General features: G+C 43.5%; 1 protein-coding gene across 2 annotated transcripts in view; it reads right to left on the reverse strand.

Annotated features, from left to right (window-relative positions):
* acaca (acetyl-CoA carboxylase alpha) overlaps nt 1–15,175 on the reverse strand; it is a 363,222-nt gene that overhangs the window by 213,517 nt on the left and 134,530 nt on the right. For both annotated transcript variants that reach the window (XM_072469570.1, XM_072469569.1), the window contains exons 30-35: nt 13,529–13,672; nt 11,646–11,748; nt 9,801–9,908; nt 7,065–7,121; nt 5,069–5,113; nt 2,234–2,275 (exon numbers count right to left, since the gene is read on the reverse strand). In XM_072469570.1, coding sequence (XP_072325671.1) covers nt 2,234–2,275; nt 5,069–5,113; nt 7,065–7,121; nt 9,801–9,908; nt 11,646–11,748; nt 13,529–13,672 — 499 coding nt within the window. The remainder of the gene's footprint in view (nt 1–2,233; nt 2,276–5,068; nt 5,114–7,064; nt 7,122–9,800; nt 9,909–11,645; nt 11,749–13,528; nt 13,673–15,175) is intronic.

Consider the following 15,175-nt stretch of genomic DNA (forward strand, 5'->3'; position numbering starts at 1 on the left):
GAGTAACCATATTATCCAAAATGTTTTCAAATTCTAACAAGCGTAGAATTTTCTAAAATCTCAATCACAGCCAGTTTGGTAGAAAAAACAATTCCACCAGCCACAAATAAGTCAGCTTATGAAGCTGCAACAGTTCCAAGTTAACATTTACCATCCTCAGGATGACGTGCTTTAAATAAAAGTTTCACACTCTGCTCTAAAACCATTAATGCTGTACTAAAACCAACAGCATGAACAGAGTGGGTAGCCTACACCTCATAATTTATTTACAATGCAGGGTGTATCGCAGGAGCTCCAATATTACAAAATCTATTTTGCAAAGACTCAATCGCCCTTACGCACCCCACTGTGCCACCTGATAGATCAATTTTTATGCTAGGTCTTATAATAATCTTTATTATTGTCACAAGCAGGCTTACATTAACATCGCAATGAAGTTATTGTGAAAATCTCCTCATCGCCACATTCCGGTGCCTGTTTGGGTACACAGAGGTAGAACTCAGAATGTCCAACTCACCTAATAAGCACGTCTTTCGGAACTTGAGAGAGGAAACCCACGCAGACACGGGGAGAGCGTGTAGACTCCGCACAATGACCCAAGCAAGATAGCGTTGTGATTTACGTTATTCCTGTTCTAACCTTACACCACAATGTATGTTAGTTTTGAATTAATAAATGTGTTTATAAATGACGTGTTCTCAAATAATGGGATCTGTTATTCCAGATCCTTTTCTCTAAACCATGGTATAACTATCAAAGCACTAATTTACTAGAACCCAAACTGCAAACTCTGATATTTTTGCTCATTTCATGATAACATTCCAGCCAAACATCCCACCTGAGCCTTCTGCTTCTCCAGCACGAAATTACTGCTCATCCCAATATCACCCCTCCTCTAAAACTGGTTACTCATTCCGCCATCCCAACGCCCTGTGCAATTTCAATGGGTTTTGTAAACTGCTAGAGTTACTTGGAAAGATAATTATGCCAAACATCCCAACTGGGTCTCTTTGGGTGTTGAGGGGCAGGGAGGACATTTTGTGGTAGATTTTGTGGTAGATTTTGAAAACATTGTGTATTGACAAAATTGGGAGTGGCTAAAGACTGTTGACCACTTGATTTCTGATTAACGTCCATGTTAACACTTTCCACGTGGAAAACTGCAAATGTCAGTCAAATCTTCAAGAACAATGAAGCTGCTCCAGCCACCTTGGAGGCTAAACAAAATTACCATGTCAAAGGATGAACTGCTGGTTAGGTTGTGCTAAACGGCTTTCCTGGATACTCAGGAACAGCGGCACTAAGGCACAGTAGAAACGGAAGGCAGAGAGCAGAGGGGATCAGCTTACATGTTTCGTGTCGAAGACCGTTTGTCAGAAAGGTCTGACTGATAAGAGGTCAATAACCTGAAATATCAAGTACTTCCCACTCCACAGGCGCTGCCTGGCTTGCCAGTATTTCCAACATTGTCTGTCTTGATTCCTCATTTCCCATCCAAATCCCATACATTATATTAGTGACTATACTTCAAAAGTACTAAACAGGTATTGAACAATTTGGGATTTCCTACAGTCATGAAAGGCACTCTGCCAATACAAGGCTTTACTCCTTCCATTTCTTTTGGAGGATCAATGCAAATCCTTCAAACTGCTCATATTCCAATTCACTGTTGAGAGCCTGCCAGTGCTCAAGGTGCACACCTCCCTGCAAATAATTGCCAAACTGATTCAGATCTCAGTTTTTACATCAAGTCCTCTCCTGCCCTTGTAATAATTTCTGACCTAATCTAGCCTCCTCTTGGCAAGACAGCTATCGCAGTACTGACCTGAAGGCATTAAGTAGATTTGGCAAAAGAACCAGAGGGAAGTTGCAAAGTATTTTTTTTTTTTTTTTTTTTAAATGCGGAAGGGTAGTAGAAAGCAAAATCAATAATAGTCAGAGTTGTACAGCACAAAAAGAGGCCCTTTGGCCCACCATGCCTGTGCTGGCCATTAAACATCTGTTTATTCCAATCCCATTTTCCAGCACTTGGTCCGTAGCCTTGTATGCTGTAGCGTTTCAAGTGCTCATCTAACTTTCAAAATAGAATTGGATAAATACCGGAAAAGAAAATATTTGTAGGATAATGGGGGCAATTGGATAGTTTTTTTCAGAACCAGAACAGGAACAAAATGGTCTCCTTTTGTACTGCTGAATTCTATGATATGAATTCCAATTCCACCATGTACTTTACCTTGTCTCTTGATCGGAAGGTGAAGAACTTTGGGAACTCTCTCTGTAAAGGAAGGAAAGGAAAATAAAAAGAACCTTTAAAATACCATGCTAAGTGACTGTGACCGACATGTAGAGAAACAAGAGTTCAGTTAAAAAGGGAGCGAGACATTAAACAACCAAGAAAACCACAATAAATCACATCTGGCATGCGCAAAATGCCAGTGATCAAGCTACTGATAGTATTTTCTGGAAAAAGAAAAATTGCTTCAGGAGCCATAAAAAGAAATTCATTAACATAGTTTTGCTTCCTCCAGAACAATAAAAAAGCAGCTTTTAAAGGTTTATTTCTCCCTTCAGACCTGGCATTATTGCTTTGCAAATGCAACCTTGCTGACGCAATTGTTGAGATAATGGCTGAGAGATATTTAATGGCTGTACCGGCAATTTCCAGGAAAATATCATTGCCACATAAAGATACTGCTCAGTAAAAGCTGAAATCAATGCTACCTAATGTCTGCTTTGGGGAAAGGCTTTTCCTTCTTCTTCTTCTCACCCCCCCCCCCCCCCCCTCCACCCCACCAAAGTCAATACCAGTTACATCAAATTGAACCTGAATATCCAGCAGTGCCTATGGAGGTCATTAGCCCCTGCTGTGGCAGAGCAGTCAGCCATTACAGAGACAATCATAATAATGTACTTAATTTAACTGCTCAAGACACCCTGGAACTCAGGAAATTTGAAAACGAGAGAAAAAAAAAAAAAAATTTTAACTTGTTATTACATTGATAATCAGGTTAAATGGCTGATAAGAAGAGAGATTACATAATTATTGGACCAGCTCAGCACCCCCTGCCCACTTCCCTGTGGCGCTTATTACAGAGACAGTAAATAAAATTAGCGAGCATGGTATCAGTGGATTGTTTTATTTGCTAATGAAAAAAAAAAGTGCATCAAAAAGGGGGGGGGGAAATCGCGTGTGCATTTTACATTCTCACAGAGAATGCACTCAGAATTAATCTAACGAACGGGAGACAAGTTCTCAAACTGATAAGAAGTCAGCTGCACACAGGCGTTAGGAACACTCGGATCCCATCCACTTGGTCACTTACACCACGGGGCCATCCAGCCTGGTGAGGTCTCTCCTCCATGCAAGTGAGAAGCAAATATACCACATGAAATAATTGAAAGTGCGCCGTACAACACTGGGAATGAATGCGTTCCACCATGTTCTCTGTCACAATTTGGAAACATTCTGCAGCAAACAAAGACATTTCACTAGAGTATAACTTTGGTCAATAGACTGGGTGTACAAATTTGTCACTACTTTGGAATTGAAAAATGTCCAGGCATCCTGGAGCAGGATTGGAATTACGGAGTCAAAAAAAAAAAACCCTGCCTTGATAGTTGAAGTTTTAGGGTGGATCATTAAAAGAAATCATGTGATGCTGATTCTCCGATTGATGAACTGTGGAAAAAATAACCCGATTTGAAGCTGAAGCATAAAACAATCTTTAATATGAACACAGCAACAGGCCAAGCAAGCCACTGATTCAATAATTCCTCTGAAACATCCATGTAAAATTTATGTCAGAGAGTTCTGGCCCTCAGTGATTACAGTAATCTACATAATTTGAACAGGGACATACAGTTCAGAAGTGTTCTCTTTCTTTAGTTGAACAATGTACCTGTGTGCTAGCTTAGGAATGGCAGAATGAGCAAAAGGACCCAAAGCAGTTATAATTCAAGAAACCTCAATGTGATTGCTTTTATGCCTTCGGGTAGTGAGTCCAGTTGCCAAGCCTACCAATACTTGCAGCTACATGGGGGTTCAAATATGCCACATTCAAGGGAGCCTATCAGGCACCATGCTTCCCCAGGTTCCAGAAGATTAGAATTCACTGGTAACTGTCCAATTCTGTAGATAAGTAGTGGGACCGAATCTTATTCCTGTAGTGTCTTCAGCAAGCTGGTACCCATGGGAGCACCTCCCCACATAATACATATTTACATTATGCAAAGCAGGTATTTAAACTAAAAGATTGTAAAGTATGAAGGAGTAACATTTGTATATTAAGAAAAAACATCAATTTGTGTGCTTATGCGGTACACTCTTGTTTCAGAGTGGAAAGGTTGTAGGTTAAAGTCCACTTTGGAATTGAGCATGTAATCTAGACAGATATCTCAGTGCAGCACTGAAGGAATGCCACGCTATCAGAGGTGCCAGCATTTTAGGCAAATTGTTCAACTGAGGCCCTGCCTGCCCTTTCGTGGCTGACAAAGACCCCTTGACACTGTTCAAAGAAAGGCGTTGGCATTTTGTTTCGTGTTTGGTCAATGTTTATCCCTCAACCAACTTAATTGAACACAATCTCATTATTGTTTCTGGGGTCCTGCTGTGTGTAATCCGTTTCCTGCGGTTCCCTACATTTCAACCGTGAATGGACAAAGTTAATTTGCTGTAAAGTACTTTGGGACATCCTGAGGTCATGCAAAGGTGCTACCGAAATGCACGTTCCTTTGTATTTCTTACGATGTATCACACCATGCAGACATTAGGATGATTGCTCCATTCTCATTTATCAAAGACTCCAATCCATTAGGCTTTTAGGATCATGTCTAGGTTGGCATTGTTACAAATTTGTGATTATTTGGCCCTAAAACGTCATATGTAAAACAACTGATGAGAAGAGCAACCAGTCAGAACATGGAAGATGATTGGGATTGGAGTACACTTTCGTCCATTAACAAACGTAAGCAAATAAATTGTTCCCAGTAAAAAGCAAGTTTTCACATGTTAAACTCCTGAGAGGAGAATATATACAAGAAAGTATTCCATTGTGATTGGTTTACTCACATGGAATCTCCGATCCACCTCATAATTGCACTGTTTCCGGAAATCCTTTAGGATAAAATTTTAAAAAGGTGGACAAGATGTAGCAGTTAGTAAGAGGATTAAAACTCAATCTGCTCTGTCCCGTAAATCCAACATTTTAAAAATAATTTACATTTTAATAGCACTGGGGGAGGGAGGGGGGGGGCACGCTACAAGGTGGCGCAGTGGTTAGCACTGCTGCCTCACATCGCTGAAGACTCAGGTTCGATCCCGGCCCCGGTCTGGAGTTCGCACATTCACATTCTCCCAGTGTCTGCGTGGGTCTGCGAGTGGTGATTCTCCGGCCGGATGGGCCGAGCGGTCGCTACGACACGAAAGGTTCCTGCCGGTGCAGTCCACCCCTGGTCGCTACCGGCGGGAACTCTGCAGGACGCTGGGGGGCGGCCCACCAATCGGCGGGCCGGCCTCTCCTCTTTCCTCTCTCCTCCCCCCCACCCCGGGCCTACCTCCTTCCGCACGCGGCCCCAGAACACCGGCTCCATGTTGGTGAGGAGCCGGCGTGCGTAAGATGTTCCCCACGCATGCGCAGGATGGCGCGGCCCAACTGCGCATGCGCAGGATTGGGCTGCCCCAACTGCACATGTGCGGGTTGGTGCGGCGTCGCTGGGGCGGCCTGAACAGCTCCAGCACCATGCTGGCCCCCTGTGGGGGCCAGAATAGGTCGTGTTCAGGCCCTGTTTGTGACAGCGCGAATACTTGGCCTCAATATCGGAGAATCGCCCCCCAGATTTCCTTAATTGATAAAAAAATTAATTCAGCACTCTAAACTTTTAATTTTTTTTTTGAAACTTTTTAATAGCACTTGTTAAACATGATAATTCGGACCAAGAATTACATTTTCAAATCTGGCTGTTCGGCACACTTTTGTTTATTAACTGTGGTTTTATTACAAAAGCCACAACACCGAATGGAAAGGGCAAGATGTTTGTTGCAGCAAGTGGTTTCTTTACCAATCAAGTTAGCAAATCCCTGGCTGCAGGGAACTTTATTTGGCAAAACTGAGACAAACCACGCTACACATAGGACCTGTGGAAAATGGGCGAGATGCCACACCACAACAAGTCACATGATTTACAGACGACTTGGAAGTAGGGATTGAGAGTGATGGACTTGTTGTGATAACCAGGAACTGCTTTCTATTTTAATTATTTTGTGGGTATCGTTGGCAAGGCCTGCATTTGTTGCCCATCCCGAATTGCCCTTGAACAGAGTGGCTTGCTAGGCCATTTCACAGGACAGCCAACAGTCAACCGCAGTGCAGCTATTCACAGGACATGAGTGAATCAGATGGACTTTTTTCAACAATTGTCATAGTTGATAGTTGTCATGGTCACCATTAGAGAGACTAGCTTGAAATTCCAATTTTATTAATTGAATTTAAACTCAACCAGCGGTCACGATGGGATTTGAACCCATGTCCCCAGGGCCTCGGGATTACTAGACCAGTGACATTACCACTACACCACCGTCTCCCCTACTTAGGTTGTGATGGGAGTTTGGGAATGCCAATGAATTGTATTTTTATTCTTTCACAGGATGTGGGTGCTGACAAACCCAGCATTTCTTACCCATCCCTAATTTTACTTGAAAAGGTGGTGGTGAGCCGCCTTATGAACCACTGCAGTCCACCTGGTGCATTGTGCTGCTGGAATGGGAGTGCTTTTTCCCCCCAAAATATAGGAATTAATTTCCGAATATTTTCACCCCATTATTTCTTTCCAGCAATTAATGCAAGATTATTCTACATCACTGTAAAAAATATTGGGCAGAGCCACTTTAAGACAAATTACAAAGGACTGACAACATTTCTACCCATTACAAATGGATTTGGATTAAGGAATTCACTAAATTAAGTTAAATTGGGTTTTTAAAAAAAAATTGTGCAAGCCAGTTTGTAATTGATTTATGTTTTTTGGGAATAGATGGGAATAGTTTGATGAGGGGGAAGAGACTGTACCTTCTGAGCCACAAGGAAGGTCAGGCGGCGGATACCATGGTCAAACAGAATTGATCTCTGGAAGAGAAAAGCAACGCATCATAAGGTTTCTCAACCAATCTTTCAAGTGTATGCATTATACAGCAGTAAATCGAGCTTCTCAGGAGGCCAGCAAAAGCAGCACCTATCAGTCTTAAATCATACAGAATAAAAAGATCCAGATTCAATTGCCCATTCAACGCTGAGATACAATATCCTAGTTGGAGGTCTGAGGGAGTGGTTACTACAATTCTGTGACTTTTACTAGGAATTGCTTGTATTTGGAAATGAATGAAGACAACAGTTTGTTTTTATATAGTGTATTTACTGCAGTAAAACATCTCCAGGCATTTCAAAGGAGCATTATAAAATAAAATGTCACATAAGCAGATATTAGTTAAAATGAACAAAAGCTTGGTTAAAGAGACTGGTGTTTAATCTTGTTCCTGCTTGAAACCTATGTGATTCCCTCCCCAGTTGGATAACTTAGCCACACTTGCTGTCTTGATTCACACACGAAAACTGGGCACCTGTTAAGTACCAGAGAGCTACCAACACCCAAGAATGGTGCTTCCAGGATATCATACATTTAACCAATGTTCACATGGGAAGCTGGCCGAATACACAAATTCCCCCTACCACGAGCATTTCGTTGGCTGGGACCAATGGCACTAGCTGGCCAAAGACCGCAGAGCTGCATTGCAGAATGCTGCATAAATTCACTGCAAAATGTTTAATACTCCACTGTTGACATTTTATCCCATTCGGAGTTCCATTCCCTGATAACATCAGCCTTACTGACTTCCACTAATGACCTTTGTACTGCTTACCAAATAGTTATCTTAATTTAGAGAACCATCTGTTGCTTCCCTGCATCCTGTGACCGCGATGTCCTACTTCTCTGGTCCTATGTCCTAGCTGACATCGTCCTCTTCCCCCATCTCCAAACAACCATGATCACCTTCCCACAACTCTTCTCCTAATTTGGATCCCAATATTTCATTCCATTAAAGGCATCCTGCAAGTGTAAATTTAAATATAAATATTTGACATTTGTTCTTAGGATATGTGGCAAGCTGGCAGGGCCAACCTGTATTGCCGGTTCCAGTTGTCTTGGACCACGTCGCCTTGGTCATTGACCACATTTTTGATCTGCTGCAGGGTTGGTTCAACCAAGTAGCTTGCCAGGCTACTTCAGAGGGCAGTTGAGAAACCAATGTCACATACAGGTCAGATCAGATAAGTATTCCAGGTTCCCTCTCTAAAGGGCAAGGGTGTTACAACACTAACAGCTCCATGGTCACAAATTATTCCAGTCCTTCATTTCCAGTATTTTTTTTTAAAATTAAACTAATTTGAAATTTCAAACCGGCATGGTCAAGTTTGAAGTCTCTGGATTTTAAGTACATATCTCTGGAATATTCGACAAGCAACGTAACCACCACACTACAGTACCCAATGTATGGAAACCTCTTGTAACATGAAGGAAGTTTTCTATTAATAATAAACAATGATTAATTAGGGTTTTGTTCTATAACATTGGTTCTATTTTTCAATAGGCTCCTTTTTTATTTCTTGGACCTTGACAGGTCATAAATCCGATCGGAAGTTTGCAGTTCATGAAACATAAATTACCGAATCATGCAAAATGTCATCCAAACACTGAACTTCACTTTGTCAAAAAAAAATTGAAATGTTTAGTCTACGCTGACTACCTCACACGAGAGACTCTCCATGGAGGACACTGACCAGGCGGAAATGTCCATCCACAAATCTCTCAGACACCTTGCCCAACACTTGTTTCTCAAGATTTTAGATCATCACCACAACGTTTATCTTGACAAAAGAATGTTTATTTTATGGATAAAGAAAAGGCCACAAGGTGCAACAAACCACATTCTCTTTCATCTAACCAATGCCTAAGACATAATTAGAAATATCAAACTGAAGGTCTAATATTTTAAAAGATTCCCTGCCACTCACAGCTCTGCATTATTCCATGATTGAGGGAGAGCAGGTAACCTGGCAGAGCACTGGCAACATCTTGATCTCACAGAGATTTGGAAATGTAGGTAAGTAGACAGGATCTCAAATTCTCATTTATCATGTTTTTGTCTCCATGCCTTGCTGCGTTCAGGATATTTCCTTTAACAACATCACAGTGGCATAAAGTTGCATTCTATCAGTGTGTCTAACAATGTATTGCATCAACAAAAGTTTATAATACTCTTCCACACCAAATTTATTATTTTGCCTTTGAAGGTTGAGGAGTATGGTTCCATAGGCATCAGTCAGCCTCTGCTATCAAGTGGCCATTCTTTTTCATGTGGATCAAGACAGCAAGCATTGGCAGGCTATGAAACCATAGGTTCACAGCTGAACTCAATCTTGCTCTCACCCATGTCCAAACACACATGCACTCTCCAGCAGCTACTGACAGGTGAGAGTCCTCACTTTCTTTTTATAGCCCAGAGAGCCAGTCAAGCTGTTGCAGCTGAGGTCAACTAATTTAGTGCAGATCTGTTGTCAAACCTGGGAGCTTGTTGGTTTATATGCTGGAGTTCTGCACTGAATTAGATATTTACAAACTGAACTATAAGGGCACATTTTTCCTAAAGACAACATGCACATCATGGGCTAGAAGACTGCTCTGATTTGCCTTGGTATCAACCCTCTTTCACAACATAATAATGAGATGGATTGAACACTTGTACTCACCATGGAGTACATGAACTCCCCAAACATTGTCACCAGGGCATCGTCATCGGTGTCATTATCAATCTTGATCGCCACATTGAGGATATGAATGGGTTCATCTCTCATGCTCTGTAATTTGGAACAAAAAGTGGGGTGTAGCAAGGAAGGGCAAGAGAAGAAATTAGATTGGGTTATGGAAACATACGGGCCAGGAATTTCCTCAGAGCTGCTCGCACTGCAATTATCAGAGGTGCGGTGAACACCTAGTTTACACCCAAATACTACTGTAAAAGAGAACAAGACCCATTTGATTCCTGTGATACGGTCATGTAAATAGCTGAATGAGAAGGGCAATATTCAGAATTAAATCAAGGAGAGAGACTCCAGGTCCTGAAAACCATCATCGGCACCTACAATACTATTCTACTGCTGGTTTATAGAAATTAGGATTGCCTCCCAATCAAGATGTTACTTTCCAGACTTACTTCAATCACTTACAATGTTGAGCCTAGATCAGCAAAATTCATTCATAGAGCAGAAAGATTTCACAACACAGGCATATATATCCCAGGGTACTAGCCCAAAATCATACAAAGTCAAAAAAATAAGAAGCTCATCTAAGGGAAGCCATGGAAACAGAACTCTTAGAGTGTACAGTTCATGCACCAATTAGTTCATTTGAAGATTATTCTGGTTTTATAAATTAGCTCCAAGAGCTAAGGCATATGTGGAAAAGATACTAAACATGAGGTACATGACAATGGTAAAGTTCCAACTGCTTGAAGCTCTTCGACACGTCCAGCGCAGCTAGGAAAAGCTTTCAATTTATTTCAACAGCAAGCAATCAGTTTTTAAGTGTTACTGCTGATGACAAAGGATTTTGCCTTATGCCTTTTCATGAGGATCTTCAAGACGACCCATTTTCACCATCATAAGGATCATTTTCCACTCGAGACTGGTATTCTTTCTTCATACAACTTAAGAGTCTCAGAGATAATACATTTGCTCTTGTTCCCCTACCCAGAACCCCAATTTTACCACTTTTCTAGACTGGACACTTGTCATCATTTGAGACTCAAAACCTTCAGAGCAAAGACTTCATGTCCCAAAACAAAAACTGGGGGAAGGCCAAAGGCAGGCTCATCATTATGGTGTTAGGAATGGAAAACAATTGCTCTCTCTCTCTTGGCAGCTGCAGCAGGCACTATCAAGTCAAATATACCGTAGGCTTTAGATCGCTGCGGAGAAAGTACATTCATCAAGGTGACAATGATGGAAAATGCAAGGGGATTCCCTTTGAAATCAGTTCCTGTACGGTGCTCAGTTACACCATGAGTTGCGGATGTTGCGCTTTCACTCTGTCATCCTTTTCCACATCTGCACAGCAAACCTATGCCAAAAGGTCCATCAACATTTTCTGACACAACTCTTAAACAAGCCTACTTTTAACACCGCCAACCCCTTTTTGAGTGAAAAGGAAATTGATCCTAAAGTAGAGGTTCATGGACCATACCAAAATTTGGTATTTAACCTGTACATAAAATTTATAATAAGCAGGAAATCTGCAGCATTTGACAGCCCTGTCCTTCACATTTAATGAGTCACAATTGGAGTACACTTTGCCGAATGTCTCTTGATCCTATCTGCTGAAAAGAAAGGTTTCCGTATGCTTGTTTCAGTAAAAACTTTACTGACACGACTGATTTGAATCTGATATCAGTATTCTATTCAATGGCCTGAGTTTATTCACTCCGCCTTACCACCCTTCTTTAATACATGTGTAGTCTTGAGCTACGAAACTGGAGATTTGGTTCATTAGCTATCTGATGCTCCATTTGCCTTTAGTCTCAAGCTTGTGTTATTTACCTTGCTGTCATCTTCATCATACAGTGAGGCATGTCCTGATTCAGGAAAAGTGGGGCTTGGCGGAGGTGAGTCAGAAAAGCAGCTCGTCACATCTTGAAAGTTTCTGAAAGCACAGAAGCAGATAGAGTTAGTCACATGTTCCAGAATCTAAGAGGAGCTGGTACTTGGTCTACACACCAAAATGGTCAGTTCACAGGCTACAGTCACTGACCCAAAGGCTGCTCCTCTCCTGCATGCTCTGCTGAGTGTGTGTTACAAGTCAATCAAAGAGATCAAAGCACATCATAAACCATAGATACAAGCCTGAACTGTTTACCAATACTTGTGAACCCTCTTTTGGGTTGAGTGCTACAGGGTCCTGACAGATTTCATTTTTATTTGATAATCAAGGACTGTCAATTTCCATGATCAAAACTATTTTCTGCTGGGTAGTGTGTACATTTAGTTAAAAGAGCAAATAGTGAGAGAATGGATAATGCAGCAGATTAGATGCTAGTCTTTGATCTCAGGGATGTGAATTCAAAATCTACAATCCCCACAGCGCAGAAGGCGGCTATTCAGCCCATCAAATGTGCAGTGACCCTCTGAAAGAACACCCTAACCTAGGCCCACTCCCCTGCCCTATCCCCGTTGGCCCACTTAACCGTGTGGACACTAAGGGGCAAGTGTCATGGCCAAACCACCTAACTTGCACATCTTTGGACTGTGGGAGGAAACCAGAGAACCCGGAGGAAACCCACAGAGGGAGAACGTGCAGACTCCGCACAGTCGCCAAAGGTAGGAATCAAAACCGGGACCCTGGCGCTGAGGCCACAGTGCTAACCACATTGTCATCACCCTTGACCAAAATTGACCAAACTAATGAGATGGCAGCTCTATTCTCTCTGTTGGATGCAAATTTAGATCTAAACTTTGTTCCTAGTGAGCATGGGTTAGAAGGATAGGAATTGTAGCAGTGATTCACAACAAGAGCAATTCTTGTAAAAGGTATTCAATTAAAAAGCCAGCAACTCAAAACTTCAGGGGCGGGATTCTCCCCTACCCAGCGGGGCGGGGGGTCCCGGCGGGATGGAGTGGCGTGAACCACTCCGGCCGCCCCAAAAGTGCAGATTTCTCCGCACCTTTAGGAGCCAAGCCCTCACTTTGAGGGGCTAGCCCCGCGCCGGTGTGGTTGGCGCATCGCCAGCCGGCGGGAAAGGCCTTTGACGCCACACCAGCCGGGGCCGAAAGGACTTCACCGGGCGGCGGAGGTCCGCGCATGCGCGGGAGAGTCAGCAGCTGCTGACGTCATCCCCGCGCATGCGTGGGGGGGGGGGGGGGGGGGGGTCGCTTCTGCGTCGGCCATGGTGAAGACAGCGGCCGAGGCGGAGGGAAAAGAGTGCCCCCACGGCACAGGCCCGCCCGGGGATCGGTGGGCCCCGATTCGCGGGCCAGGCCACCGTGGGGGCACCCCCCGGGGCCAGATCGCCCCGCGGCCCCCCCAGGACCCCGGAGCCCGCCCGCGCCGCCTAGTCCCGCCGGGAAGAGAGGTGGTTTGATCCTCGCCGGCGGGACAGGCATTCCAGCAGCGGGACTTCGGCCCATCGCGGGCCGGAGAATCGCCGGGTGGGGCCCGCCGCGAATCCCGCGCCCGCCGGATTTTCGGTGCCGGAGAATTCGGCGGCCAGCGGGGGCGGGATTCACGCCAGCCCCCGGCGATTCTCCGACCCGGCAGCAGGTTGGAGAATCCCGCCGCAATTTTTTTTTTTTTTTTTTTTAAATGGACTATGCAATCTCATCCCTAATATAATGTGAACAATGCTATGTAAAATAGCTTATTGTAAAATAGCAATATAGCAAAATCTAGAAATTACTGGTTTTTGAAATAAAAAGAGCAATTTTACCTGACAAAATCTTCAAAGGTGCGGAAGGCGACCATTGCCCCCATACGTTGACAGGGAGGGGTGAAAGCAGTATCGAGCAGCACATCGCTCACACTGGCGACATGGAACATCCCATAATGGTTCAAGTTTGAAGAGAAAGACATTCTGAATTGAAACATAAAGATGAATAATTAGCATTGGAGTGAGGCAATTCACTGAACTTTCACAGAAAGAAGCCTGACAGTCCCAGGAGTGCAATAACAAAGTCACATTGTGCAATATTACTCACATAGAACATACAGTGCAAAGGAGGCCATTCGGCCCATCGAGTCTGCACCGACTCACATTAAGCCCTCACTGCCACCCTATCCCCGTAACCCAATAACCCCTCCTTACCATTTTTGGTAACAAAGCGCAATTTATCATGGCCAATCCATCTAACCTGCACGTCTTTGGACTGTAGAATGAAACCGGAGCACCCAGAGGAAACCCCCAGAGACACGGGGAGAACGTGCAGACTCCGCACAGGCAGTGACCCAGCAGGGAATCAAACCTGGGATCCTGGCGCTGTGAAGCCACAGTGCTATCCACTTGTGCTACCGTGCTGCATATGTGAAAATGCATTCATATGAAATTCCTAGGTCCACTATTTGATGTTAACGAGCATGGATCATTTCATATGATTAAGCAATCAGTTTTCTGCTTATATTACACAGAGAATCAATGCCTTCATCTGATGAGTCTTAGATTTCATCGAATTTACAGTGCAGAAGGAGGCCATTCGGCCCATCGAGTCTGCACCGGCTCTTGGAAATAACACCTTACCCAAGGTCCACACCTCCACCCTATCCCCATAACCCAGTAACCCCACCCAACACGAAGGGCAATTTTGGACACTAAGGGCAATTTAGCATGGCCAATCCACCTAACCTGCACATCTTTGGACTGTGGGAGGAAACCGGAGCACCCGGAGGAAACCCACGCACACACAGGGAGGATGTGCAGACTCCGCACAGACAGTGACCCAAACCGGAATCGAACCTGGGACCCTGGAGCTGTGAAGCAATTGTGCTATCCACAATGCTACCATGCTGCCCCTTTACAGCAGCTTCTATATAAAGCAAGCTAAACATCAGAGCTCCTTTATGACAAGCAAATGGGAATTTCAAATCATCAAAAATAAAAAGGTTTCTTCCCCAGGTTTCCATTTTAATGGGCTCTACACTCTTTTCATCTGCCCTCTTCTCACCTTTTTAGATTCTCCATTTCCTGACTGAGAGCTAACAGGGATCCTATTTGCAAGTCTCTACCATTGTCGGAGAAAGATTAGCTCAGATAGGCGAAGATTCATCCCTTCCACATCGGCAAGCATTAACCTGACTGAGAACCAGGTACCCATAGCCTCTAAGCATGAAACTTAATCACTTGTTGTCAGGTCACCAGTATCAAAAACATTAGAATACTATAGGATATTTGTACAGTATAAAACAGCCTTTCCAGCACACCACCTATGAGAATTAGATACATTTTCCCAACCCAGAAATGCCACCCTACTTAACTATCCCAGAATTGTTTGTAACCTACTACAATTTGCCATGTCCTCAAAATGATCAACATTGCTTCCTCATTCCCAAAGTCCGGAAAAGTTATGTATACAGCGATAAGTCA

The sequence above is a fragment of the Scyliorhinus torazame genome, chromosome 12, assembly GCF_047496885.1.
Source record: "Scyliorhinus torazame isolate Kashiwa2021f chromosome 12, sScyTor2.1, whole genome shotgun sequence".
Taxonomy (NCBI): domain Eukaryota; kingdom Metazoa; phylum Chordata; class Chondrichthyes; order Carcharhiniformes; family Scyliorhinidae; genus Scyliorhinus; species Scyliorhinus torazame.